At 37.0% G+C, this 27,602-nt stretch overlaps 1 protein-coding gene across 2 annotated transcripts in view; it reads left to right on the plus strand.

The window, feature by feature from the left end:
- The window catches only part of LOC150101749 (corrinoid adenosyltransferase MMAB-like), a 134,352-nt gene that overhangs the window by 104,020 nt on the left and 2,730 nt on the right, over positions 1-27,602 (plus strand). Inside the window, exon 9 of one of the 2 annotated variants that reach the window (XR_016549092.1) lies at positions 11,696-11,772. Coding sequence is in view for 1 of the 2 variants with exons in the window: in XM_090401058.1 (XP_090257184.1) it covers positions 11,696-11,786 (91 nt within the window). In the remaining variant the exon portion in view is untranslated. Of the gene's footprint in view, positions 1-11,695; positions 11,811-27,602 lie in introns of those variants that run through there. The other variant, XM_090401058.1, reaches the window with a different exon arrangement.

Here is a 27,602-nt window from a genome sequence, read left to right on the forward strand (position 1 = left end):
TCCTGGCTGCCTCTCCTAAAAATACTGCACCCTTTACACTCAATGGCAGTTATTATGTCTGTCTCTGAGAGCCAGCTTTCATTAATTATTATTTTTATTTATATATTGGGTTGGCAAATAAGTTCGTTCGGTTTATGCGTTAGTACAAGTTTACACCGCTTCACCTGTCGCTATTGTTGTGCTACTGCGCAACGCTATTGTACATTTGAAAGGCGACATTTCACATAACCTTTCAGTAAATTTTCGTTCGGCCTACTTCAGTTGCGTGTGTGTGTAACATATTTTTAGAAATGGAAGGAAATAACATACATTACCAGCATATTTTGCCTTTTTATTTCAAAAAAGGCAAACGAGCTGCAGAGACCCATAAAAAAAAATATGCAGCGTATATAGGAACGGTGCCTTAAAAGAATGTGTATGCCAAACGTGGTTTGCCAAATTCCATTCTTGAGATTTTGACGTCAGATTCGCCTCGCGCCGGTCGCCCGACCGAGGTTGATTCGAGTGTTGTGAAGGATATCGTCAACAAAAATCTGTCACAAACAGTGCATGAGATTGCTGCAGTACTGAACATATCCCATACAAGCGTTGAAAACCATTTGCAAAAGCTGGGATATGTTTCAAAACTCAATGTTTGGGTGCCGCATGAATTGACTAAGGCCAATATGACTGCTCGCATATCCATCTGTGATTTGCTGCGACGTCGCCAAGAAAATGACCCATTTTTGAAGCAGATGATTACGGAAGATGAAAAGTGGGTTGTGTATGATAACGTGGTACATAAAAGATCATGGGGCACAAGAACGAACCACTGCAAACAACCTCAAAAGCGGGATTGTACCCAAAGAAGATCATTCTCTCTGTGTGGTGGGATTATAAAGGTGTTGTCCACTACGAGGTGTTACCATCAGGCAGAATGATTCATTCAACTGTCTGTTGCTTGCAGTTAACGTAACTGGCCCTTGCAATTAGCACAAAATGTCCTGAATTGGCAAATCGGAAAGGAGTTATCTTTCACCACAACAACGCCAGACCCCCACACATTGTTAACAACCCAGAGAAAATTGTTATTCACCGGACCTGGCACCTTCCGATTAACACTTATTCCAATCAGTTGCAGAATTCACTGAACTGAAAAACCTTTGCTAATGAGGACGCTGTCAAAAGACACCTGGATCAGTTTTTGCCAGTAAACCTCAGGAGTTTTATGAACGCGGCATAATGAAGTTGGTGGACAGATAGCAAGAAATCATTGATAAAAAGGATCAATATATAACTGACTAGTATGTATTATATATATTAAATAAAATGTTTCATTCCACTCTGAAAAACTGAACGAACTTATTTGCCAACCCAATATATGGGTACTCTATTTAGTCAAAAGACTCTTATGAGAAACCCACTCTGTCCATTAACACAATTCCTATCATACATCTCTTTAAACCCATTTACTGTAGGGATGCTGCCTCTGACAATCCATTCCACTCATTTAATACTCTCCAAGTTAAGAATCTAGTCCTTTGCACAACTCTCAAGTGAGACTCCTTGTCCCCCCCATACTCCCGCCACATGTCTTGAAAAATTTTTTCTGTCTCAATCTTACGAGGGTGGTTTGAAAAGTTGTCGGCCTAAAAATGAAAAGACGAATTTATAATTTAAAAATTATTTTTATTTTTCAACTTAATCTCCCTTAAGATTAATACATTTATTCCAGCAAATTCTCCAGCACCATTATCCCGTACCTGTAGTGGTTCTCAGTAAGATCTGCAAAATACCCCCCTCTACAGCTGCAATCACCTCGAATGATTCGAAGAAAAACACTCATCAGCGAGGAAGAGTTTTGGGAATAGATAGAAGTCAGACAGAGGGAGCCAAATCTGGGAAATAGGGTGGATGTTCCAACAATTCATGGTGCAGATCCATGAATAATTTTCCCATTGCCAAAACACCTTTGTGGGCAGGTGCATTGTCCTGATGAAAGATGTTTTTTTTTCTTCTGCAAACTGGGTCTTTTCTCACAAATTTTTTCCTTTAGTCTGGTTAAAAGAGCGGAATAATATTCCCCGGTTATTGTTTTACCCTTTTCAACATAATTAATAAACAAAATGTCTTTAGCATCCCAAAACACCGATGCAATGACCTTTCCTACTGATGGAACCAACTTTGTCTTCTTTGCTGCTGAACAACCAACTTCTGTCCACTGTTTTGACTGCTATTTGGATTGTGGTGTGTAATGGTATATCCACGTCTCATCCATAGTAATAAATCGATGCACAAAGTCAGTTTTATTCTTGTTAAAATGCTCCAAGCACTGTTCAGAGATTTTCATGCAAGTGTGTTTTTGATCTGCTGTGAGCAAGCGCGGCACCCATCTTGTGCCAAGCTTTTTCATTTGCAATTCTTCATACAAAATATATCCTACACATTCTTTCGAAATGCCTATAGTCTCAGCAATTTCATGCACTTTGACTCACCGGTCATCTAATACCATATCATGCACTTTATCAATGATTTCTGGTGTTGTTACACTTTTTGGACATCCTTCACGTAGATCATCTTCAAAGCTGGTACAGTCATATTTAAACCCGGCAGCCAATTTCTTAATTGTTGAAAACGAAGGAGAAGAGTAACCATAAACGTTTATGAACTTCGAATGAATTTCTTTTGGTGTTTAAACCTTCTTTTACAAAGAATTTTATAATCGCATGTTACTCAATTTTATCTATTTCAAAGGATACAGACGACACGTTTGCTCAGACAGCTGTATAAAACAAACTACTTGATAGAATGACTTGCAGTTTCACATGGATGCTTATGACAAATGTACCAACTTAGAAAGAAAGAAAAAATGACGATAGTGTTGCCAGCTATGGTTGAGGCCGAGAAAATTTCAGACCACCTTTTTATAGAATCTCTTTAGGAACTTTAACTTCTAAGTTTCAGTCATATCCCCACTCCTCTGCCTGTTAACTAAACTCTGCAGCCCACACACCTTCAGTCTATCCTCATAGAAAACATTCCACAGACCTGTCACGAACTTAGTCACTCGTCTCCGAATCCTCTCCATCACCACTTCCCAATCCCAAGAAATGCAGGTGACCAGAATCATAGCCTTATAAAGAGAGATAATAATCTCCCTATGTTTATTTGTCAATGTGTTCAACATCCAAGTAATCCTCTGAGCTATTTTGTCAACTCTTGCAATATATCTTCTGAATTTCAAACTCCATCCACCGTCATCCCCAGATTCCTAGCCTCATCAGTTTCCTGTACACTAGTACTATCAATGTGATACAGTGTATAATCTTTTCATCCTGAAGTACATTACCTTACATTATACTACATTAAATTGACAACCATTGTCCTTTTCCTATGCTGCCAATTTATTTAAATCATCCTGTAAGATATGTATGTCACCTTTATCAGCTATTTCCTTCCCTAGTTTTGCATCATCAGAACCCCCCCCCTTTCAAATCTTCTGCTATATCATTAATGTACAAATTAAAGAGTAGTGTTCCTGGTATAGAGCCCTGGGGACACTCTACTAGTTGCACTCATTTGCTCCAACTTATGTAACAGTTTTCACTGCAGTATTCTATCAAATTCAATTGGATTCTATCGGAGATTCCATTGATGCCGATCAACAGGAGATCTACTCTCATATGTCACCCATCGCTGGACAAATGCCATGGAGAAATTTGGCGAATCCCAAGTAGTTGCACTTGATATCTCTAAAGCCTTTGACTGTGTCTGGCACAAAGGCTTAGAAACGCCCATCATTTGGAACGTCTCAGAACTTCTGCAGATGGATTACCAGCTTCCTGTCTGGAAGCTGGCAATCCATAGGGAGCCCTCTACCATCACACTATGTGATGGTAAAGCTCTCTATCCTCTCACATCCAACTAATACTAGGGTCCCACAAGGTTCAGTTCTCTCACAGACCCTCTTTCTTCTGTATATCAGTGACTACTTCAGTTGACCTCTAACCCAGTACACAGTTTTGCAGACAACAGCATATTGCCCTCCTCCCTTTCATTTTACAAACCCTACTCTACACAACTCACTTCAACTCACAGAGCATCAACCACCAACTGCCCTTAATTCTGACCTCCAAGCCATCCTCCAATGCTCAGATAACCCCTTCAACTTCAACAATCAACTCTTGCAATATTAGCAATATTATTTCTCACTCCAGAGATATTCCGACAATAGTAAAATCGAGTTCTATCTTATTTCTCACAAAAAAGAACTATTTTCCTCCAGCATTATTTTTGATGACACTCAAATTCTCAGACAAGATGAGATTTCTCTTCTCAGAATTACCCTGACATCAAGTCTTTCCTGCCATAAACACTTCACAGCCATTGCATCCTCAGCCTCCAAAAAACTAGGTTTTCTCTTTCGCTCAAGACGTTACTTCACCTCTAAACAACTATTAACCTTATACAAATTGCAAATCTGCCCGGCTATTGAATCCTGCTCTCACATTTGCAGTGAAACTCCTAAAAGCTCTCTCAAGATGCTTGACATACAGAGAAGAGCAATTAGACTGATAAATGACCCATCACTTACCAACTTACTCCCCTCACTCTCACATAGATGTTTGGTCTCTGCAGTTTGTATATATTCTATAAATATTTCCATGGGAAATGTTCATCTGAAACAGCATCAAGAATTCCCCCATTCTGTACTAAGCCCATTGGAACGCGCACAGCTGCTGCCCAACATCCTTTCAGTACACCTTGAACCCCACAGAACAAGTTTCTTTTCCTCTTCCTTCATCGCTGCTACTGCTGTACTGTGGAACAGTCTTCCCCCTTACGTATTTCCCAAGGAATACAACATACAGGCTTTTAAATCAAATGTAAACAGTTTTTCCTTTCCCAACCCACTACCCATATATGATACTAACGTACTATAGGTTGACCAACCAACCTCTCGTATGTGGGCCCAACATTAAAAAAAAAAAGAAAAAATGCTTTGCAAAGTCCAGCATCATGGTGTAACCATTTCCTTTATCCAATTCTGCTGTCACCTTATTATAAACGAGTGAATAAGTTACTGAGGGCAGGAGTGACCCTTTACAAAGCCATGTTGCCCCTATAGTGTATCATATTCCTATTCACCCATTATTGAATTTTAATTTTAACCAACTTTTCCAATACTTGAACCACCACTCCAGAGATATTGATTGGTCTGTAATTTGTTGCTTCTGTCTTCGAGCCACCTTTATGTGATAGAACTATCTTACCCTCTTTCCGTTCCCTTGGGATCTTGTCAGAACTGAGGCTTAGATGAAACAACTTCACCAGGGACACTTGCACATAGTACACAAGTTGACATAAAGTACAGGCCCACTGCTGAATCTGCATTGATATTTTACAATATATTGAGCCTCCATCTACCTCAATGCTGTCACTTTCCTACCATCAGCACTGAGTAAAGTTATCTTTCCATAATCATTATTTCCCTTGCTTGCTACATAGCAAAAAACTTTTGGATTTACTTTGGCCTACTTGGCTAATTTTCTTTCAAAATTTGATTTAGCCTTTCTTACCATACTAGTTACCCTTCTTGCTAGTGCACGATACTACTCATGGAAATGCAGATTCATCATCATCAAATTCCTGACATGCACCCTCAAGGGGTGTGCAGGATATAATAGTACTACTATTATATCCTGCACACTTATTTCTACTAATATAATAATAGAAAAATTTACATCATTACTAACTTCCTATCTACAATTTTCTTCCAAATCAGTGTGTTACTTGTCAAGACCCCAACATTATCAGATCTTATATTTCTATCGTCTAAGGCACTTTGTACCATATCAATCCACCTATACCTTGGTCTTCCTCTGGGTCGTTTTCCTGCCAACATAGCAGAGAACACTTGCTTTGCTAATCTTTCCTCGCCTATTCTGTTTAAGTGACCATACCACCTGAGATTAGCTCTGCTAAAATTTCCTGGATGCTGACAATGTCTAGTTCTTTCCTAATATCCTCGTTGTTAATATCATATTGCCATTGATGCCATCTGTTTACGCCTCTAATCTTTCTCAGGACTCTCATATCTGCGGTCTCTAGTCTTTGGTCAAGTGTTTTATTTCTGACCCACTCTCGGATCCATAAGTTAACTGGTTTGAACACCATCTTGTATACAGCATTTAGTGTTCCGACTAATTTCTCTCTTATTCCATATAAATTTATTCAATTCACTTTCTATTCTTCCAGCTTTGTTGATTATGTTGTCTATTTCCATATTTAATTTACCATCTTCACTAAAAATCGTGCCTAAGTAGCTGAAATGTTTTACTTGTCCCACAGGTTCTCCATTCACAACACTGTTGACGTTTTCAACGATTTGACCTATTTTCATTGTCTTTGTATTTTTATTGCTGACCTTCATACCATATCTATTACAACAGTTGTTCAATTTAGTCAGAGAATATTGCAGACTTGTAGCGGATTTATTTAGAAGTATAACATCGTCTGCATAAAGCAAAGAACATACATTAACATCTCCAATTCTGATATCATGTTTAATACCACTTTCCTTCATAATGTGATCCATATAGATGATGAATAACAGAGAGGATAATGTACATCCTTGTCTCACACCATATTTAACATTAAACCATCTTCCTGTACTTCCTTCAATTCTAACTGCTGACTTGCAACTCAAAGACTAATTATTGCTTGATATAATGCCCCATTGACACCATATAACTGTAGCATATAGAATAGCTTCTCTCTTGGCACCTTGTCATATACTTTTTCCAGATCAACAAAACTTAAATACAGATCTTTGTTATATTTCCATGCTTTCTCAACTATTTGTCGTAAAGTGAAGATCTCATCCTGACAGACTCTATTTGGCCTGAATCAGGCTTGTTCTTCACCAAGCTTTTGTTCCACAATTTTTCTCAACCGTTTCTCAAGTATACTTGCATAGATCTTGCGAGGAACAATCAGTAGGGCCATACCTCTGTAATTCTCACATTCGGTTTTATTTCCCTTTTTTATATGGGTACTATGAGAGCTCTACTCCAATCATCGGTAATTTGTCCCTCTGTCCATGCCTTCTGAACTATGCAGTGCAGCCACTGTAAGACATTTATACCACCATACTTAAGCATTTCTGCTCGAATATCGTCTACTCTTGCTACCTTTCCACATTTCAAGCCTTTGATGGCTTTTTCTACTTCAAGTATGGATATGTATTCCTGACTGTATGCCTGTTGAGTGTTTTTTACCACTGTGCTATCACTGCTTGTTTCATTTAGCAATATTTCAAAGTAATTACTCCATACTTCAAGGATATCATTTTCTTCTGTTTTCATGTCACCTTTATCATCTCTATCATCTCTAATTCCTTTTACAGCACTCTTTCCTCCATTTCAACAACCTCCAGAATATTTTGCCGCCTTCTTGATAATTATTTTCTATGTTCTTGCCAAAGTCCTCCCATTACTTTTGTTTAGCTAGTTTTACACAGTGTTTAGCTTTCTTACATTTGTCTCTGTATTCTTTTGTGCACATTTTTATTGGAACATGGTGTTAGTAATAACCAGTCTATGTTCTGAGCAGAAATCCAACAGATATTTGCCATTATTATTAGCTTTGCTCTTTTCTCCAAATTTTCCCAAAATATTTTTCTATGTCTGACAATCACTTCCTACTCTGCTATTTAGATCCCCAACAAGGACCAACTTTTCCTTTTTCATTGTGTCAGTTGCTTTCTCTAAAGCATCAAAAAATTCCTCCACTTCTACATTAGTAGAAACCTTCTGTGAGACCATAGGCACAAACAAGCCTCATTGCCCAATTCCCCATTCTGATATTTGCCAACATCACTCTACTTGAGACTGCCTGCCATTCAAGATTAGCCTCGTATTTAGTGTTGAATACTATGGCTACTCCTTCTTTTCCTTGATTGTCATTGCCTGAATATAATATTTTGTATTTATTGCTCAGAAAGATCTCACCGGTGTTTGTCTTTTTTGTTTCAGTCACCCCTATTATGTCGATCTGGTACTTATCTAATTCCTCAGCTAGCTCCATTTCTTTGCCATTCAGGCTTCTTATTGATAGTACTGATCTTTAACTCTGGTGATATTGAGTTGGGGGTGTGCTTTCAGATTTGTTCCAGTAGCTGACTTTTCGCTGTTCGCCCTGGTTCCCTGGCGAAAACAACGGGGGGCCTTGTTTAACCGGGCGACGCCCCATCCGACATGAAATTTTGTCATGTTGTACCATCATTTTGTATATTGGTTTAAGCCAATAAGAATACAATTTGGTCAGCTAAATCCCAAATTGCCTGCCCATCCTTGTTTGTTCAGTATCCAGGTACATACCCAATAGGGTGTGCTACGAGGTGAGGATTGGACATTAGATCAGAAACCCTTGTCGGTTCTCCACATTCCCTTAAAGGCTATGTGGTGGTCTCCTCTCAGTTATATAGCTTTAACCCTTAAGCACCCTCTTAATGCTTTCTTTTTTGCATTAAGGGGGTGCTTTCTTTTTCTTTCTTAATATTGCTAGTCATTTACTTAATTCTTACTTGGTTTATCCTTCTGATACTGCCTCTCTCAAACAATTCCTGACTAATTCCTATACTCCAATGATGTTCATTCCATGTTGCTTCTTATCCCATAGCACCACTCAAAGTTTTTAAGTTTGTTATAATTGCAAACTTTGTAGTTCCACATAAATCCTTTCTTGAATGGAATTTCCACACGATGAGCAACTTCCCAGGACAAGATTGCATGGTCACTTTCCCTGATTGGAGGTGGAGTTGCTACTCTAGTTATAGATAGCATCTTCTGATGCTATTACCACATCCAACACTCTCAAACTCCTGTCCCTTCCATCACCTGCTGTTTCAGGTAATTATTCCTTAGTAACTGTATAAATTCTATTTCCAATTTGCCATCTGCCTTTTTCTTCTTCCAATCAATGTCACTAGTTGAAGTCCCCCATGATAATTGCTTGGCCTGCGCTCATTATGAAAATGTGCTGATGCATGTCTTCCACATCTTCTGGACCCCAGGTCTATAGCTGCAACAACAACAACCAACAATATAGTTTGTCCTGTTGGCCTCTATCTTACACCAGACAGCCTGAAATGAACCATTTCCATCAGATCTACGATCCCTTAACTTCTATTTTTGTGAAGTTCTTTAGCTATCATTAATAATATTTCTCTTCTTGCCCTATTTCCTCTATCTTTTCTGCAAATACAGTATCCATTACCTTCTATCCCTGTAACTACATCATTCTCTGACTAAGTTATGCTGATGCCAATAATTTTTGGTTAAATTTAGATGACCAATGACAAAACCTTTGTTTCTTATACTTTGGGCATTTGTATACATGCATTTTAACATCCCTTTGGGACCACAGTTACCCTTACATAATGTCATTATCTGCCCATTCAGATTTGAAACCTGGTAAACTGCACTCAGTTCTTCAGTCATTCCTGCACTCACACTTATTTATCCCTTGGGTGGTTAGACACATGCTTGATTGCTTTCCCTCCATATCTCTAGTTTCCCTGGTTTTGCACTTCCAAACTCTCACTGAACAACACTTGCTCCAAGTACCTAACTCCAAAACCATTTAAGTGCAGTCCATCAGACATATACAGGTTCTTATGTCAATCAAATACATCCACACATCTATGTATTGCACACCATTCCTAATGCACGATCTTCTCATTAATTGATTGGCAATCATGGCCCTTCTTCTCAGTTTCTTATTTCTATTTCTTACTCTTAGTTTTTGCTCTTCTTTTGAAAGGTGAGAAGATATGAACACTTTCATATCTTCTCACCTTTCAACATGTGTGCATGCCAAAACAATTAACTCATTCACATCTTTCTTCTACAAACTTAAAGCTTCACAAACATCCTTTATCTCTTCACTTGGAAAAGATGCTTTCATCACAATCTAAATAAGTGTACTTATCATCGAATCCCCATACAATATGATATCTTTTCTCCCAGTTTTTTTCCTTCACTGTTTTGCTTTTCCCATTCATTCTTTCATTTTCCATCCTTCTGTACCATGTGCCAGTTGTTTCTCCAATTGCTTGAGCTGACATTTTGTCCTGTGAAAGAGTCCACGTAAGCATGCAATTTCTTTCTGCACTGGCTTCTCATCATCCACTTCCTTCAAACTCTCATTCATGTTTTGTGCACTATCATTCACTGCTTCTGCCATATTCTCCATAACACTTTCACATTCATGCCTTATATTCTTAATATCAGTCACTTCATCCTACACAATTCGCATTTCTTGCCTTTTGCTTATGGAAAATTTCTGACAAACATACTCTCCATTCTCATCCTTGTACCACAAACCATTCACTCTCGGCAATGAATACTTTAAACACATGCAATATTGCACTAAATCCCACATATTAATATCATTCGACATTGATGTCTTGGCTGTCATTTTTTTTCATATGTATTGGTGGCATAATATAGAATACTTTGAAATAATATTATGAAAGAGTAGTCAATACTAAACAATACTCTAAACAACACAATCAAAACACGATGCAATATTGCCAATATTTACTAAAAATAAGGACTTATCTGAGCAACCCATGTATGGCAGCTGCTACCAAAGATGATGCTAGCATCCTCCCAATGCCTATTTATTCACAAAGGCAACAGCACACTCTGCCCCTTTGTTCCTGATGCTTCTGGCATTTGTGTATAGCTATAAGTTACCTTCAGGTTTTTTTTGTAAATTCATCTCTGTAATCTGCATGACCCAGTTGGACAATTTTATTGTATCTAATGCTTCACTTATGCAGACATCTTGCAGATATTAAATATAAGTCTGAACCACGACGAGCACACAGTCACTTTAGTCATAATCACTTCCATGATTATGCACATTTGTATCATTTACAAAGTTCCATAACTTAGCCTAGATTCGCCTATATCTTCCATCATGATCTAGTTTCCTTAACTCTGTATTAGGTCTCCTATCAATAAATAATTTCTTCAAACTCATTCCACACATCCTGAAACTCATAATCATTACTTCTACACAGCCTGTGCATTATTGTTTGCTGTTATAGCTCTTCTTAATTCACTGCTGTTATAACTACGGACTAACAGTTTTCATTATTTCACTCTCGTCTTCAAAATTGTTGAAGAGATTTCCTCCATTCCATCAGATAATTCTGATTCATTCAAACATATTTTAATTTCTCTTTACGGTTATACTATATCTTTACCTCCTGTTGTTGGTTTTTTTTCATTACCACTTTTCACTCTCTTGATATTTATTTTTATTCTTGCTCTCTCTAGCCTATGATCACTATCATAGTGATCATAGGCACATCATTTAATATTTCTATGTTGTTCACCATAATATCAGTTTCAATAAAAACTTTTCTCATTTGTGATCTCCAGGTCCCTTTCATTCATTTCATTTTTTAAAGAAAGTATTACTATGTGACTCTCCAATAACCCTTTGTCTTCTCTCATTTCTTTGGTCCACAACTTGCATTTTCTCATGTACTTTCTCCTTGTTTCTTTTTCATGTATACTTTTCAATTATCTAATTTGACACAAGTAGATATGATAATATAGTGATATCTAAATGAAAGGATGTTTGTGTGATTGAACTGTAATTTTTTTTTTTTTTCACTTTCAATTTCTTTTATTTACAGACTAAGTGATTATCTTTTCACTGTGGCCCGCCATGTTGCTCAAACTGATGGCAAAATAGAAACAATATATCGTGCACCTAAATTAAAATAAATGCCTTATGGAGACTGCATCCAGGTAATTGTTATTTTATAAAAGCTTAGTTTGTTATACCAGTCATTTCATATGAACTTTGCATGTTTCTACAGTTTGTTTTTAAAAAGATGTTTCAGTTTGCACATATTTACAAAATACAAGGCACACATTGTCTTTTGTATATATTTAGAAAGTCCCATGAAAAAAAAGGTTATCTTTTTTTCTTTTTTTTTTTTTCTTATGGGATTTTCTAAAGGATACTACTGCTTATAAAAATAAATTTCAGCAGCAGTGGTCATTGGCAGCCAACTTGTTTTAACTGGAGGAGTAAAAATGTTCCAGATATTGCTATAGATGGTTTTGAATACTGATGATATATGCATGTAGTGAAAATATTTTGAACTACATTTATCCTCCTAAACCTCTGAGTTAATGGATGTCAAATAATGATATATGTTGTATGCCTTAATAAATACATTAACTAACATCACATTTTAAGTGGGAGTGAATTTCATTGCCACAACTCTCCCACTTATTGGCGGCCTGAAATGGCTTGAAAAAGTTCCATGCTCTCTAGAGCAAGGTTTCCAGCTGTAAAAAAAAAATAAATAAAAAAATAAATAAATAAATATTTAAAAAAACCTTAGCCCACCATGGTACGAATGTGTACTATAGGTTTACAGAAAAATCTTTTGTGGATGGGAGGTACATTAAAAAAAAAAAAAAAAAAAAAAAAAATTCAACCACTCAATATCAAGCTTGTACTACAAATTCTGTGATTGGACCCTTGATGATTTGTCAGCTGATATCTTGTTAACAGATGATTAGAAGAGATTGAATGATTTACAGTACAGACTGGATATTTTATCCGATACTGTAAATACAATTGAAACTGGTGTCTTCTTGGAAAAAACATCCTGTGTATGATATTAAAATGGAGGATGTTATGGATCCATCCATATTTTCTAGTCAAATATAGAAAGTTTGAACATTTACCAGAGAGCTTATGAGATTATAATCTTCAGCATCTGAGTTTGCTTGGTTTGTAATACTTAAGATAAGACACAAACTTTGTCCAGACCTTACATTTTTTAAGTTTCTTTTTGGCTCTAAAATATGGAAGAATCCATAATATATCCTCTATTTTAATATCTTACTTATGCCAAATTGAAGACTTTCAACTCTATACATAAGTAATGCCTCCAATAGTTCCCCAACAAAAAAAAAAAAAAAGGATGCCATTAGATAGCTTGAAATTGAGTTGTGAATGGATGTTGTATTGTTTGCATCATAGCCTTAGAGGAACGAGACATAAGACATCTATCTGAGATAGCACTACAGTGTCCTTGAGTGAGAAATCACTTAGCCAAATTACCTTCTTCTGGATAGTATCAAGAATTTTAAGTGCACCACCCCAAATTTGGGGATGGTATTCTAAAGTTGAACAAATTTTGGGTTTGTATAATGTTAGCAGTTATAAGTAAGTTTTTGTGGAGAAAAAGATGGAATTGTGTTTAGTTGCATTGAAGTTGAATGTTTTCTTATCCTGTTGAAGAGCAACATGAAGATCAGTGCTTGTTTAAGTTATTGGATATGAAAAATCTTGGCTTGGAATGTTGGAGCACCATAAGGTTTGTCGATTGAGTGAGCAGAATCAAATATATGTTATCATATGATAGAAATTGGAGTCAGGAAGAGAGGATCACATATATATTTATATAAATTATTTATATAATACTATCCATAAGAAAAAGATGGATAATGAAAGAATGGTCATGGGGCACTCCTTGCTTTGGTAAAGAAATCTGAAAAGAGGATGCTGTTTTCTAGGGCATGCAGTGAATGACCAGAGTGGAACATGACCATGCACTTATACAGATGGCAACCCATAGGATAACTATACATAATAAATAACGGAAAAACTCACGTAGAAATATTATTTAATAGTATAATTTTCGCCTGTGTGTCACAGGCATCTTCAGTACAAATAGGCACAAAAATTAAACATTAACTGACAATTCCAAAAAGCGCCACCTAAGTAGCTGGTGTAAGATAACTAAAAAGGTCAATAACTTTCCTAAAAAAAAAAAAAAAATTAATACAATAAAAAGTTAGGAAAGATTAGCTGATTTGTAAAGTACTATCTCCCATAAAGGGGATAGACGTAAGCCGTCGGATCTGTTTAAGTTAGGAGAATGAAGTAGAGTTTCACATGCTTCTTTATAAAGGCGTTCCATGAGAAACTGACTTTTGTGAAGAACTCTTGTCTTTCTCCAATGAATTCTGTGTCTAGTGAAGATGGCATGTTCTGCAAGTCCAGACTTTTCAGGTTTAAAGTATTCAATATAAGATTGGTGTTCTTCTAGCCGAATGGAGGCAGATCTTCCCGTTTGTCCGAAATAACATAATCCACAAGAGCACGGAATCTGGTAGACACCTGGATGATTAAGATGTGGAAGCTTGTCCTTTGGAGAAGCGAGAAAGGTGGAGATTTTTCTAAACGGTCGAAAGGCAACAAAAATATTCAGTGGTTTTAAAATTTTTGCTATACGTTCACTGATGCCTTGTATATAAGGGATGGTAATGCGCGTTATTTCCTCTGTGTTTGAAGAGGGAGACATATTAAATCTACTCAAAGTTCTTTTAATGAAGCAATTCTTATAGCCATTAGATAGAAAGGAAGAAGTTATATATCGTATTTCTTTCTGTAAAAGATCGTCTGTAGAACAAAAGGAGTGGGCCCGATGAACCAGTGTTTTAATAGTTCCTGCCTTTTGACTGGGATGGTGATGAGATTCCGCATGGATATAATGGCCTGTATGAGTCTTCTTTCTATAAACTGAGAAATGTAGGTTACCATCTGGTTGGCGAAGAATTAGAAGATCTAAAAAGGCTAACTGCTTATTTGATTCTACTTCTAGGGTAAACTTGATCCTAGGATGAAATGCGTTTAACTTATTGAGAAATTGTTGAAGTTCATCAGAAGAGCCATTCCATACAGCAAAAATGTCATCGACATATCTGAACCAATGAGTAGGTCTGGGAGAAATATTGTCAAAGATACGTTGTTCAAAATGTTCCATAAAGAAATTGGAGATAGCAGGAGAGAGAGGATTACCCATTGCTGTTCCTTCAATTTGTTGATACAACTTATTTTTAAAAGAAAAATAACCAGAATTTATTACAAAATCAAATAAGTTTACAATGTCTGAAGGAAATTCCTGTTGTAGTAATTCAATACTTTCCGAAAGAGGCACATTTGTAAATAAAGAAACAACATCTAAACTGATCATGATATCAGAAACGTCCAAATGAAGATCTGAAATTTTATTTTTAAAATCCAAAGTATTTTTTATATAAGTATCAGTTCTTCTAGTTGAAGAGGAGAGTAAATTAGATAAAAATTTTGAGATTTTGTAAGTTGGGCAACCTATACAATCTACGACTGGTCTTAACGGAATGCCTGGTTTATGAACTTTTGGAAGACCATACAATCTAGGTGGACGACCGAAGAAGGTTTTAAGTTTTTTCTTTTGATCTTCATTCCATGTAGATACATTATCTATAAGAGAATTAAGTCTCTTCAATTGACTCCGGGTAGGATCCGATGTAAGAGGCCTATAAGTTGAATAGTCGCGAAGTAAAAGAGACATTTTTCTCTCATATTTCTTCCTATCTTGAATCACTACAGCCTTCCCCTTATCAGCTTTCGTAATTATTAAATTATTGTTATTCTTCAGTGATTTCAATGCTTTAAATTCAGAGTAAGAAAGATTAGGACGAGGAGGCTTGGCATGAAAAAGAATTTGTGCACATTCAAAACGTAATCTTTTACTACTGTAATGCGCATATCTTCGAGTTCTTACTTAAAGGTTTTCAATGATTCTCGTGACAAGCTGAAACGCAAATTTGAATCACTAGTCAGCTTACCTAGATCCAGTAATAATACTATTGATATAGATAAAGTAGTCATAAATGTTTCCGGACGTCCACTAACAGACTGTGAACGTTTTGTTTTATCAAAAGGATATGATTTCGCTGTGACGCCGAATAAGGTGCCTATTATGGATTTTTTTCATAACATAGACAGGGGTATTCGATCCTTACCCCAAAAATCAGCCACAGATTACGTTTTGAATGTGCACAAATTCTTTTTCATGCCAAGCCTCCTCGTCCTAATCTTTCTTACTCTGAATTTAAAGCATTGAAATCACTGAAGAATAACAATAATTTAATAATTACGAAAGCTGATAAGGGGAAGGCTGTAGTGATTCAAGATAGGAAGGAATATGAGAGAAAAATGTCTCTTTTACTTCGCGACTATTCAACTTATAGGCCTCTTACATCGGATCCTACCCGGAGTCAATTGAAGAGACTTAATTCTCTTATAGATAATGTATCTACATGGAATGAAGATCAAAAGAAAAAACTTAAAACCTTCTTCGGTCGTCCACCTAGATTGTATGGTCTTCCAAAAGTTCATAAACCAGGCATTCCGTTAAGACCAGTCGTAGATTGTATAGGTTGCCCAACTTACAAAATCTCAAAATTTTTATCTAATTTACTCTCCTCTTCAACTAGAAGAACTGATACTTATATAAAAAATACTTTGGATTTTAAAAATAAAATTTCAGATCTTCATTTGGACGTTTCTGATATCATGATCAGTTTAGATGTTGTTTCTTTATTTACAAATGTGCCTCTTTCGGAAAGTATTGAATTACTACAACAGGAATTTCCTTCAGACATTGTAAACTTATTTGATTTTGTAATAAATTCTGGTTATTTTTCTTTTAAAAATAAGTTGTATCAACAAATTGAAGGAACAGCAATGGGTAATCCTCTCTCTCCTGCTATCTCCAATTTCTTTATGGAACATTTTGAACAACGTATCTTTGACAATATTTCTCCCAGACCTACTCATTGGTTCAGATATGTCGATGACATTTTTGCTGTATGGAATGGCTCTTCTGATGAACTTCAACAATTTCTCAATAAGTTAAACGCATTTCATCCTAGGATCAAGTTTACTCTAGAAGTAGAATCAAATAAGCAGTTAGCCTTTTTAGATCTTCTAATTCTTCGCCAACCAGATGGTAACCTACATTTCTCAGTTTATAGAAAGAAGACTCATACAGGCCATTATATCCATGCGGAATCTCATCACCATCCCAGTCAAAAGGCAGGAACTATTAAAACACTGGTTCATCGGGCCCACTCCTTTTGTTCTACAGACGATCTTTTACAGAAAGAAATACGATATATAACTTCTTCCTTTCTATCTAATGGCTATAAGAATTGCTTCATTAAAAGAACTTTGAGTAGATTTAATATGTCTCCCTCTTCAAACACAGAGGAAATAACGTGCATTACCATCCCTTATATACAAGGCATCAGTGAACGTATTGCAAAAATTTTAAAACCACTGAATATTTTTGTTGCCTTTCGACCGTTTAGAAAAATCTCCACCTTTCTCGCTTCTCCAAAGGACAAGCTTCCACATCTTAATCATCCAGGTGTCTACCAGATTCCGTGCTCTTGTGGATTATGTTATTTCGGACAAACGGGAAGATCTGCCTCCATTCGGCTAGAAGAACACCAATCTTATATTGAATACTTTAAACCTGAAAAGTCTGGACTTGCAGAACATGCCATCTTCACTAGACACAGAGTTCATTGGAGAAAGACAAGAGTTCTTCACAAAAGTCAGTTTCTCATGGAACGCCTTTATAAAGAAGCATGTGAAACTCTACTTCATTCTCCTAACTTAAACAGATCCGACGGCTTACGTCTATCCCCTTTATGGGAGATAGTACTTTACAAATCAGCTAATCTTTCCTAACTTTTAATTGTATTAATTTTTTTTTTTTTTTTTTTTTTTTTTTTTTTTTTTTTTTTTTTTTTTTAGGAAAGTTATTGACCTTTTTAGTTATCTTACACCAGCTACTTAGGTGGCGCTTTTTGGAATTGTCAGTTAATGTTTAATTTTTGTGCCTATTTGTACTGAAGATGCCTGTGACACACAGGCGAAAATTATACTATTAAATAATATTTCTACGTGAGTTTTTCCGTTATTTATTATGTATAGTTATGTCTACTCACGGTTTACCTCTTTTAAAACTTAACCCATAGGATGGCAGTTTGTTGAGCTGGCCTTGGTGCTAGACATGATAAAATGGCCTGAAAATTTCAAGAGCAACTGCACAAGTTTCTTCTAATCCTTCTATGATGCATACTTAGTTGATTGATGTAAATTTGAGTGACAGAATTCATATAAATGGGTTCATTTATATGAATATAAAAGTTAGAAGAGTATAAAACGAGATACAAAAGTTTCATTCTCCTGATAGTATTCTGCATTATCACTAACAATATCCATTCAATTATTACCTTTACTTCATTCGTACTCAGCTAGTATCTACCATACAGCCTTGAAAACAAGCTTACATTCAACTCTTTTCAAAAAGAAATATGAATTATCCTACAACTGAACAGCAAGTTTAGGTTTGAAAAAATAAACCGGTGGAGTCAAGTAGTGTTTTCATGCTAGTCTCACTCATGAAAGGTTGTAAACCTGTAGCACATTAATAATTTGGATAAGCTAACGTTTTTTATTTGTTTACACAATCTTGAAACTCTGTTCTAGAGACCAAACATGGAACTTTTTCTCCAGTCTTGCACTATGTGATGAATTCATCTCCTTCCTAAAGATATTCACTGGTATCCATGCACATGATGAGATCTGAACTTGCAGTTTGTTAGTTGGAAAGCAGGTATGCTGTCAACTTGACCAACCAGGCCAGCAACTGTGACTTACATTATTAGTTTATGTAGTATGTATTGCAAGATAGGAGTGGAAATAGTTTCCATATTGAATTTTTTTTTAGGTTGTGTTTTTTAGTTGTTGTGTTATAAGGTAGGTATTTATAACCACTGGTACTATGTTTGTTTATTTGTGACTTTTTGTGAGTCCTGTCCATGAAAGTCGTGACCCTATCATACAATAGTAGGCAGGCTAAAGTGGGAATTCAGAAACTCTGCTGTAAAGGCCAAACCTGGCACTTTTTTTTTTTCAAGCCACTTCACTCCAGGCCACCATTAAGCAAGGTGGTGTAGTCTTACACCAGCTGATGAAATTCATCTACCATCTAAAGACATTCACAAACTTCCATGCCTAGTGTGGGATTCAAATCCACAGCCTGTTCATTGGAGAGTGGATACGCTGTCCACTTGGCCACCCATTCGCGAACATTTTGTCCATACAGAAAGTACCCAATGTTCTGGTTGTAATATTGCCTTGACAGTGTAGTACATCCACACTACTTGGACTCCTAGTGTGATGTGGCAGTGTAGATAATAGGAGAATTATGAACCAGCTACTCCAAGAGCTTTGTAATATGTTAGCATTGATTCCTATGTATCTAGTGATTGTACAGAAACTTGACTGTGCTATCCTTGAATAAAGGAGATTCTGGTTGTCCAGTTTAAGTAGGCCTTTGAAAGATATTGCTTACAATGCATCTAAGAGAGGGATACTGAAATTTCTACTCAGGAGACCAAACAGGTCAGTCAGTCAGTTCTGGTTTCCACTCTGCAAGGATAGGGTTAGAGCTCACCAGCATTGAATGAAAATTATTGACTACCTGTAGGTCTAGTTGTGTTTCCTCAGCTAGACAGATGTGTTTCTGCAATTAAGAAATATTTGCTGTTTTTGTCAGACCCTCCCTTGGTGGCAAGACTGTATCAGGGTTGGCATTTAACCAGACTATACATTGAACTTTACTTATTCGTTTTGGTCACTACACGCAGTTGACATAACTATTTATATGTAAGTGTTAGTTATAGTTATAACTGCTTAAGGCTGATTCACAAACACTGGTTAAGATAATTAAATGAATTTTAATTATTCATATTTCGTCTTACTCACTGAGACATAATCATTTTATAAATCACAATGTGATCACTTTCTTCCACAAATCTCAAATGGGAAAAATGTCAATCATGAAAATGTTCTACTGTCCTCTTTGTGTCTTCTGTAAGTAATCAGGTTGTTGGTTATGCTGTTTATGGAAAAATGGTTTTCCCAGATTGGTAACCAACCATATCCAACCATATTTGATCTATTTTGTATAGCAAAGGCAATTTTGCTGTTAACCCCTTAAAGGGTTACATGAAGGTTAAAGGCTAGGGCCATAACCAGACAACTTTAGATAGAAACGTAAAGGAGATATTTATATATAGCCTATCAGGGATGCAATGACCTGACCAGGACTTCTGATGTATCGTGTCAATCCTTGCCTCATGCATCCATACCCATTCTGGTATGGATGCTTAGACGTTGATTATCACTCATATTGTTTAGAAGAGAAAACACACATCTAGGGATAATTAACTTATTAACTGTAATTATTGAATGATTAGACCTGATATTTTGCTTTGGTCATCGAGGCATCTTCATGGGGACCCAGTAAGAACACAAACCAAGGCAGTGTAAAAAAAAAAAAAAGCAGGCCCTGGCCCCTAAAGACCTAGGGTAATCATTTTTAACTTGTACCAATCTGGGACATAAAAATTTTCTGATGAAACATGAAGAGTGTGTGCATGCAGGCGTGCCGTATTTGCCGGCCTATAAGACACCCCCCCCCTTTTTTTTGTACACATTTTTTAGGAAAAAAACTTTATTACTGAATATTATAATGAATTTACAGTATTTCAAATATAAAATAATAAGTAGGTCTACTTTCAATAAATACCTAATGTAACTAGGAAAGAGTACCCACCTTTTAATCTTCTTCGTCAAAACCCAGAAATTCATCTCCAGAGCTAAATGAAGAGACACTTGAAACCTCTTCTAAATCAGAATCTGACTCCTCATGCAACAAATTGTCCTCTGTACCATACAGTGCATTACTAATACCACACTTCTTAAATGATTTAACCACTGTCTCAGTTTTCACAGCATCCCATGAAGCTTTGACCCACTCACAAATTTGTGAAATGCTAGGCTTCTTCCTGATGGCGTAACCTCAAAATCTGAAGCCTGCATCCAGCTGTTCCACTTCTCCTGCATAAATCCCTTAAATGGTTTATTAATACAGACATCTAAAGGTTGAAGCTGACTAGTTAGACCTCCTGGAATTACAGCTAACTGAGTTTTCAATTCCTTGAATTTATCTTCTGTTCTGTGAGAACGAAACCGATCCCATCAGGCTTCTTCAACAGTCCGCCAGGATGCCTAGACCAAATTTTATCTATCCATAACTTCATTCCTCCTCCATCCATCCAGCCTTTTGCATGAACATGTACAAACACTCCTTTAAGCAGTTTTTCTTTGGGTAGCGTCTTCCTTTTAAAAATCAATAGTGGTGGCAATTTTGTCCCATCAGCACAGCAGGATCAAACAACCGTGTAGTGAGTTTTTTTTGGAATCTACAGTTTTTTTTGAGGGCACATCAAAAGTCAGTGGAACCTCGTCCATGTTTCCTATTTGCACAAGTTCAAAATTTTCTCGTTCCCTTGCGTTAATGACGAATCGATGAAATTCAATAATTTTTTCTTCATATTCAGGTGGCATCTTTTGTGATATTTTTGTTTTAGTCCGCATACATAGCTGATTTCTCTTCATGAATCCTGAACCACCATGATGTTGATCCAGTAAAGTTGGTGATCCTTCTGTTAGTGGCTCTCGCTTTCGCTTCATGAATAATCATTTTTGTAGACACTGAAAGTCCCACTTTTCTGTGGTCTAAAATCCAAGTATTCAGTTCTGCCTCAAGTTCTGGCCATTTTGCAGTTCCACTTCAAATATTATGTTTACTGTAAGTTACTTTTTTTTAGATCCTCTTCCTGGTTCTGCCAAGTTCTTATCATTTTCTCAGTTGGGGGTGACCCAAAATGCCTCTCTGCAGCCCTATTTCCATGTTCTTTAGCATATGCAATCACATGTAGCTTGTATGCAATATTGTAACAATGCTGACGTTTTTCAGCCATAATTTGCCAAGAAAATTAGAGAAAATTTAACGGCATAAATTTATCACTGTTCAACAACCGCGACAACAATTGGAAAGTTTAAACGAACTTTCTAAACACACAGCTGTGATCATCGATGACACTGCATGCGCATCCACTGAACTCTATGTAACTGGAATGCTCTCACACACCGCAAAGAAGCAAGGAAGAAATCGTGTAACTCGGAACAGAGAAAATTTCCAGAAATGAAAGTAATAAAAAACTGAGTATCGGCTTATAAGACGCACCCTGTTTTCCAGACCTATTTTCAAAGAAAAAAAGTGTGTCTTATACTCCGGCAAATACGGTATATATATATATATATATATATTGCTTTATTGCATCAATCTGCATAATATTTTTAACAGTTATATCACAAAAAAAAGTCATTATAATCTTAAGCCCTTCTAAAGTCATACCCATCCCAAGGATAAGGTGACTAGCCCTGTGTTTCTCGGTATATTCTATGACTATACCTGCATATGTTCATGGGACTGGTTTACCTGCTTGCATGAGGAAAACCCCCAGATAAACTAGGGAGAAAACCCTGCTTTCCTTGCCCAAGACTGGCTAACTTGGCTATGTCTGAGAAAGATCCTTAAGCTCCTCACATCAGCGACAGGAATTGAACCCAGAACACTCCTTTGACAGGCATATGGTTGCAAAGCACATAGCCACTAGGCTAAACCATGCAGATTATTTTATATTACATCCGTTATTTAAAAAATAACTTAATTCTTTAAGGGATTTTAATTTAAAAATCTCTATACAGTATGGAGAGTGGATAACATTTCATTTAGCACATCTGTGCAACTTAAAATGAGATAATTTTAAGTTGCACAGGGGAAAATAGTTCCACTGCATAAAGGAGGTTCCAAGATTGCTGTTGCAAATTACTGACCGATCAGCATATCAGGAGTCATTGTCAAGGTCTTGGAGAAGGTAGTCAAAAGGAAAATACAGGAATGGATAGATGAAAATGAGATACTGTATGGGGGAACAGCATGGTATGTGAAGGGTAGACAACAAATCAGAATGGGACAGTTAGTATAAGGCATCAAGATAGTGGTGGGACTAACGGGCTTTTGCATTTCATGTATACTAATACCAGGAGTATTAGGAACAAGAAGGAAGAATTTTTGGCCTTGGTTGGCTCTTCCTGGCCACAGGTTATTCGCATTAGTGAAACATGGCTGACAGAAGATGATATAGCTAGTGGGATAGAATGTGATGGGTATAGTGGGTTCAGGAGGGATAGAGAGAATAAAATGGGGGAGGAGTGTTATTGATGATAGCTGATGAACTGCAGCCAAGGAGAATAGAAGTTGAACTGCAGGATAGAGAAAAGAGCACATTTGAGGCTATTTGGTGTGAGATTGAGACTAGCAGAACAAAATATACAGTTCGGTGCTGCTATAGACCAGGTGATGGAATAGATGGTGGAGATAGTATGTATAAGCAAATAGAAGCAATGAGTGGAAGGAGAGTAATTATTATGGGGGATTTCAACTAGGATAACATTGATTGGAAGGAGGAGAGAACACATAGGAGGAAGGAATTGGATTTTATGCAGTTATTAAGGGATAACTATCTGCGACAACATGTAATAGAAAACACTAGGGGCTCGAGAGTGCTTGACCTAGTAATTGCATCTGAGAATTTGACTGTAATGAATATGACCACGTTGCCACCAATTGGTGAGAGTGATCATAGGGTCTTGACCTGGGAGGTGACTAAATGTGCAGAATTTTCAATTAAGACATGGTACACATGGAATTACCGGGCTGGTAAGTATGACAAGCTTAGGAGATTGCTTGGTTCAATGCCATGGCATATAAAACTGCAAGGGCTGGATGTTGATAGTACATGGGATGTGGTTAAGGAGCATTTGCAGGAGGTAATGGCTGACTCTATACTAAGAGTCTGAATAGTAAATCAAGTAGGGGTTAAATGGATGAATAACACCATTAAGCTTGAGCTGCAAAAAAAGAAACAACTGTGGAGGGAATTTAAGGAGAAAGGTGCAGGCATACGAATGGTATAAAGCGCAGGCCAGAAGGGTAACGAGTGTGGTAAGAAAGGCAAAAGCGGATTATGAAAGAAAATTAGTCAAGCAAGCTAAAGAGAATCCCAAAACAGTTTTTTTCGATATGTTGCAAGTAAAAGAAAAAATGTATACGGCAGAATAATTTTAAAGAATGCTGATGGTAAGGAGGTAACAGAATCAGTTGATATAGTGGAATTACTGAGCGAGCACTTTGCAAGAGTATATCATCCAGGTGGTGATATTGCAGGAATGAAAGAACCAACAGCTTATATGGGAATTGTGGTGAATAAAGTGCAGGTGAATAGCCTATTACAAAACCTTGATGTGAATACATCTGTGGGATTGGATGGTGTACCAGCTTGTGTCATACGTGAAGCAGCTAAAGAATTGTCAGTACCCTTGACCATTTTGTTTAATTTGAGTCTCGGGTCTGGGTTAGTCCCGAGGGGGGGTGGAAAGAGGGGGAAAATAGTTCCACTGCATAAAGGAGGTTCCAAGACTGCTGTTGCAAATTACCGACCCAATCAGCATATGAGGAGTCTTTGTCAAGGTCTTGGAGAAGGTAGTCAAGAGGAAAATACAAGAATGGATAGATGAAAATGGGATACTGTGTGTGTGTGGGGCAGGGGGAACAGCATGGTTTTGTGAAGGGTAGTTCATGCCTCAGTAACTTACTCACGTTTTATAACACAGTGACGACTGAACTGGATAAGGGTAATGGGTTTATTGTGATTCTGCTGGACCGTGTTAAGGCCTTTGACAGGATACCACATGGAATTCTAATCAGTAAACTGCAGCATATGGGGATGGATATAGGGTTGGTGAGATGGATAAGAGGGTGGTTGATGGAGAGAGATCAGAAAGTAGTTTATTCAGGAGTAGAGTCCAAAAGACAGCCTGTGACTAGTGGTGTGCTGCAGGGTTCTGTTCTTGGACCACTACTGTTTAATTTGTTCATTAACAATATAAGAAAGGATCTGAAAAGAGGAACTGTTCATTTGTTTGCTGATGATGCAAAGTTAGGTAGAGCAATAGTGAATGCACAGGATGTCAAAATTTTGCAGGATGATTTGGATAGTTTGGAGGACTGCGCTAAGGAGAATGGATGTCAATTTAATGTGACAACATGTATGGTTATGCATTTTGGGGTGAAAAGAGTAGCAGCAGTATACCACATTGGTGGAACTGTACTCCAGGAGATTGACGAGGCCAGGGATTTGGGAGTGTTGGTGGATACGGAGTTGAAGTTTAGGGAGCACATTGCAAAAGTGGCTAAATCAGTTCATCAAATCACTTGGTCACTGAAGAATACTTGGATGAGCAGAGACAAACAAGTTATTGTTCCTCTGTATCGAGCCTTGATAAGACCCCATCTTGACTACTGTGTCCAGATTTGGGTGCCAGGGTTTCTTCTTGATGGGGAGGAGGTGGAGAGGTGAGTGACCAAGATGATAGCAGGTCTATAGAATGAAGCTTATTAGAACAGGTTGAAGATTTGTGGGTTGCAGAAATTGGTTGATAGGCAGAAAAGGAGTGATATGATTGAGACATTCAAATTGCTGAAGGGTTTCTATAAGATTAATTCAGAGGATATTTTTGAGAACAGGACTGGTGGTGGGAGGACTAGGGGCCATCAATGGAAACAGGACAAGGGTGTTAGAGCTAGCTTTTTTACTTGGAGAGTGGTGAATGAGTGGAATAAGCTGCCAGTGTCTGTTGTGGGTGCCATGACTGTGAATGAGTTCAAGGCGAAGTATGATAGATACTGTGTGAATGTTGAATAGTTGTTCTTGACATGATGTTAGGGTCTCCCTTGATGAGTCGAAGGACTCCTTGGAGTTGCCCATAATAATAATAATAATTAAACTTATTTAGATATATACTTACTGATTAGTTGATTAACTGTTCTATTAACAATGCAAATCAAACCGTTACGTAATACTGCCACCAATAGGTGATAACAACTTAATTCAAAGGACAAATTATATTTACATGAAAGACATAAACAGTGCTTTCAACACATGCTACTGAAGTGACATGCATATGAATAATGTTGCAATTTTCTTACAAGATTAAAAAATTAAAAAAAAAGTAACATCGTAAACAGGACTATTTTAAAAATCCAGGATGTTTTCCATTTGCTAATGTGGAACAATGTACTAGAATCCAGTTGGTCACCCTACTAAAGTCCCATCTGGTGCCTTCTATGGATGTGGTGGTGGTGTGACCTTGTTTATTCTGCCAAAGGTTTCAAGATGATTTTCTCCCAGATTTTGGGTAATATGAGGCAACCATATTTATTTAAATTGAGAGAATGGTGTATTGCTGTGCAGATTCTAAGAGCACCATTTCAGATTTGGATTTGTTTCTGTATATTAGGGAATTAGGATTCAATCCCCATCTAGGGCATGAAGAACTTTTATTAGGGCTTTTCAAGTGAAGGTGAGGTAGCTGGTCTCATATGGAGGTGGCAGGGTTTTTTTGCACAAACAGGCACCATGAACACATATATCTATAGACATGAAATACTTACCTTAGAGAGATGAAGCAAAGGCATGGCAAGCTGGCTGTATTAAAATTTGCTGAAACCCCTAATCAGGTGACTCAACTCATCTTGAACAGATGAGCATTGGATGGATAATGAGAAAGTTTTTCCATATCATCTGGCAATGTGGTTTAAAGAAAGTCTTTATGTTATATCTTTTAAGAAAATTTTTTTGGATGTAAGGGATGGCAATAATTTTTTTGGGGGTGGGGAGAGTTCTGTGGATTGGGGAAAAAATTTTATGCTTGGAGAGTAGTGAATGAATGGAATGGGTTGGCAGTCAGTTGTGAATGCATTATCTTAATGGGTTTGAGGAGAGAGAGATAGATATTATGGGAGACCCAAATTATCCACACAATGAGTCTTTGGACTCTATGGAGGTGCCTGTGCAATAATAATAATAATATGAGAATTTTATGAGAAAGAATGGACATTCTTGATAAAATTTGAATTAGTTTCATATGCACTGAGATTTCAGTTGACTATCTTTTATTTTTTAAAAAGTGATTAGTTCACATCATATGAGTCATTACAAATGAATACAATAACACAAGGAAAAGATTGAATAATATATTTAATAGCCATATACTTCAGCCTGAAAATTACAGGTCATCATCAAACATTTTGAATACAATAGAAGAGGAACTATGGAATATTTATATTTATGGGTGTTATTCTATTTTGTATTCAAACTGCCTGATACCATTGATAACCTGTAATTCTCAGGTTGAAGTATGTGGCTATGAAATTATTCACTCTTTTCCTTGTGTTGTTATTGTGTTAATTTATGAAACCTTATGGCACAAGTATCACTGAAATAACAACTTTGATGGTCATGTCATCCAATGGCACTCGCAAATATCCATGCCATGGTGGGATTTGGTTGAAAGATTCAATGTAATAACGTATTTATATGGATCCTCCATAGCTTAGTCTCTATATACAAAGCCCTTTGGTCGGAAAGACCAAAGAATGAGGAACCTTTATCTGATCTCTCTCAACTAAAGGTGAGTTAGCCGGTCTCATACAGAGGTAGAGGGCTTTTTTTCACCTGGAAACGTGGGTTTTTTGTCCCTCAGAACAGGCAAACCGGTCCTGTGAGCACACACATGGATCTGTAGTCATAAAATACATGCTTAATCCCTCATCAGGAGGACTCAACTCATCCTAAGGGGACAGGGGATAAAGGGGGGAAACCCATATGAAATAAATAAATGTATTTATATCATACTTC

Source organism: Typopeltis vanoorti, chromosome 11, assembly GCF_054136105.1.
Source record: "Typopeltis vanoorti isolate ZY-2024b chromosome 11, IOZ_Tvanoo_1.0, whole genome shotgun sequence".
NCBI classification, from domain to species: domain Eukaryota; kingdom Metazoa; phylum Arthropoda; class Arachnida; order Uropygi; family Thelyphonidae; genus Typopeltis; species Typopeltis vanoorti.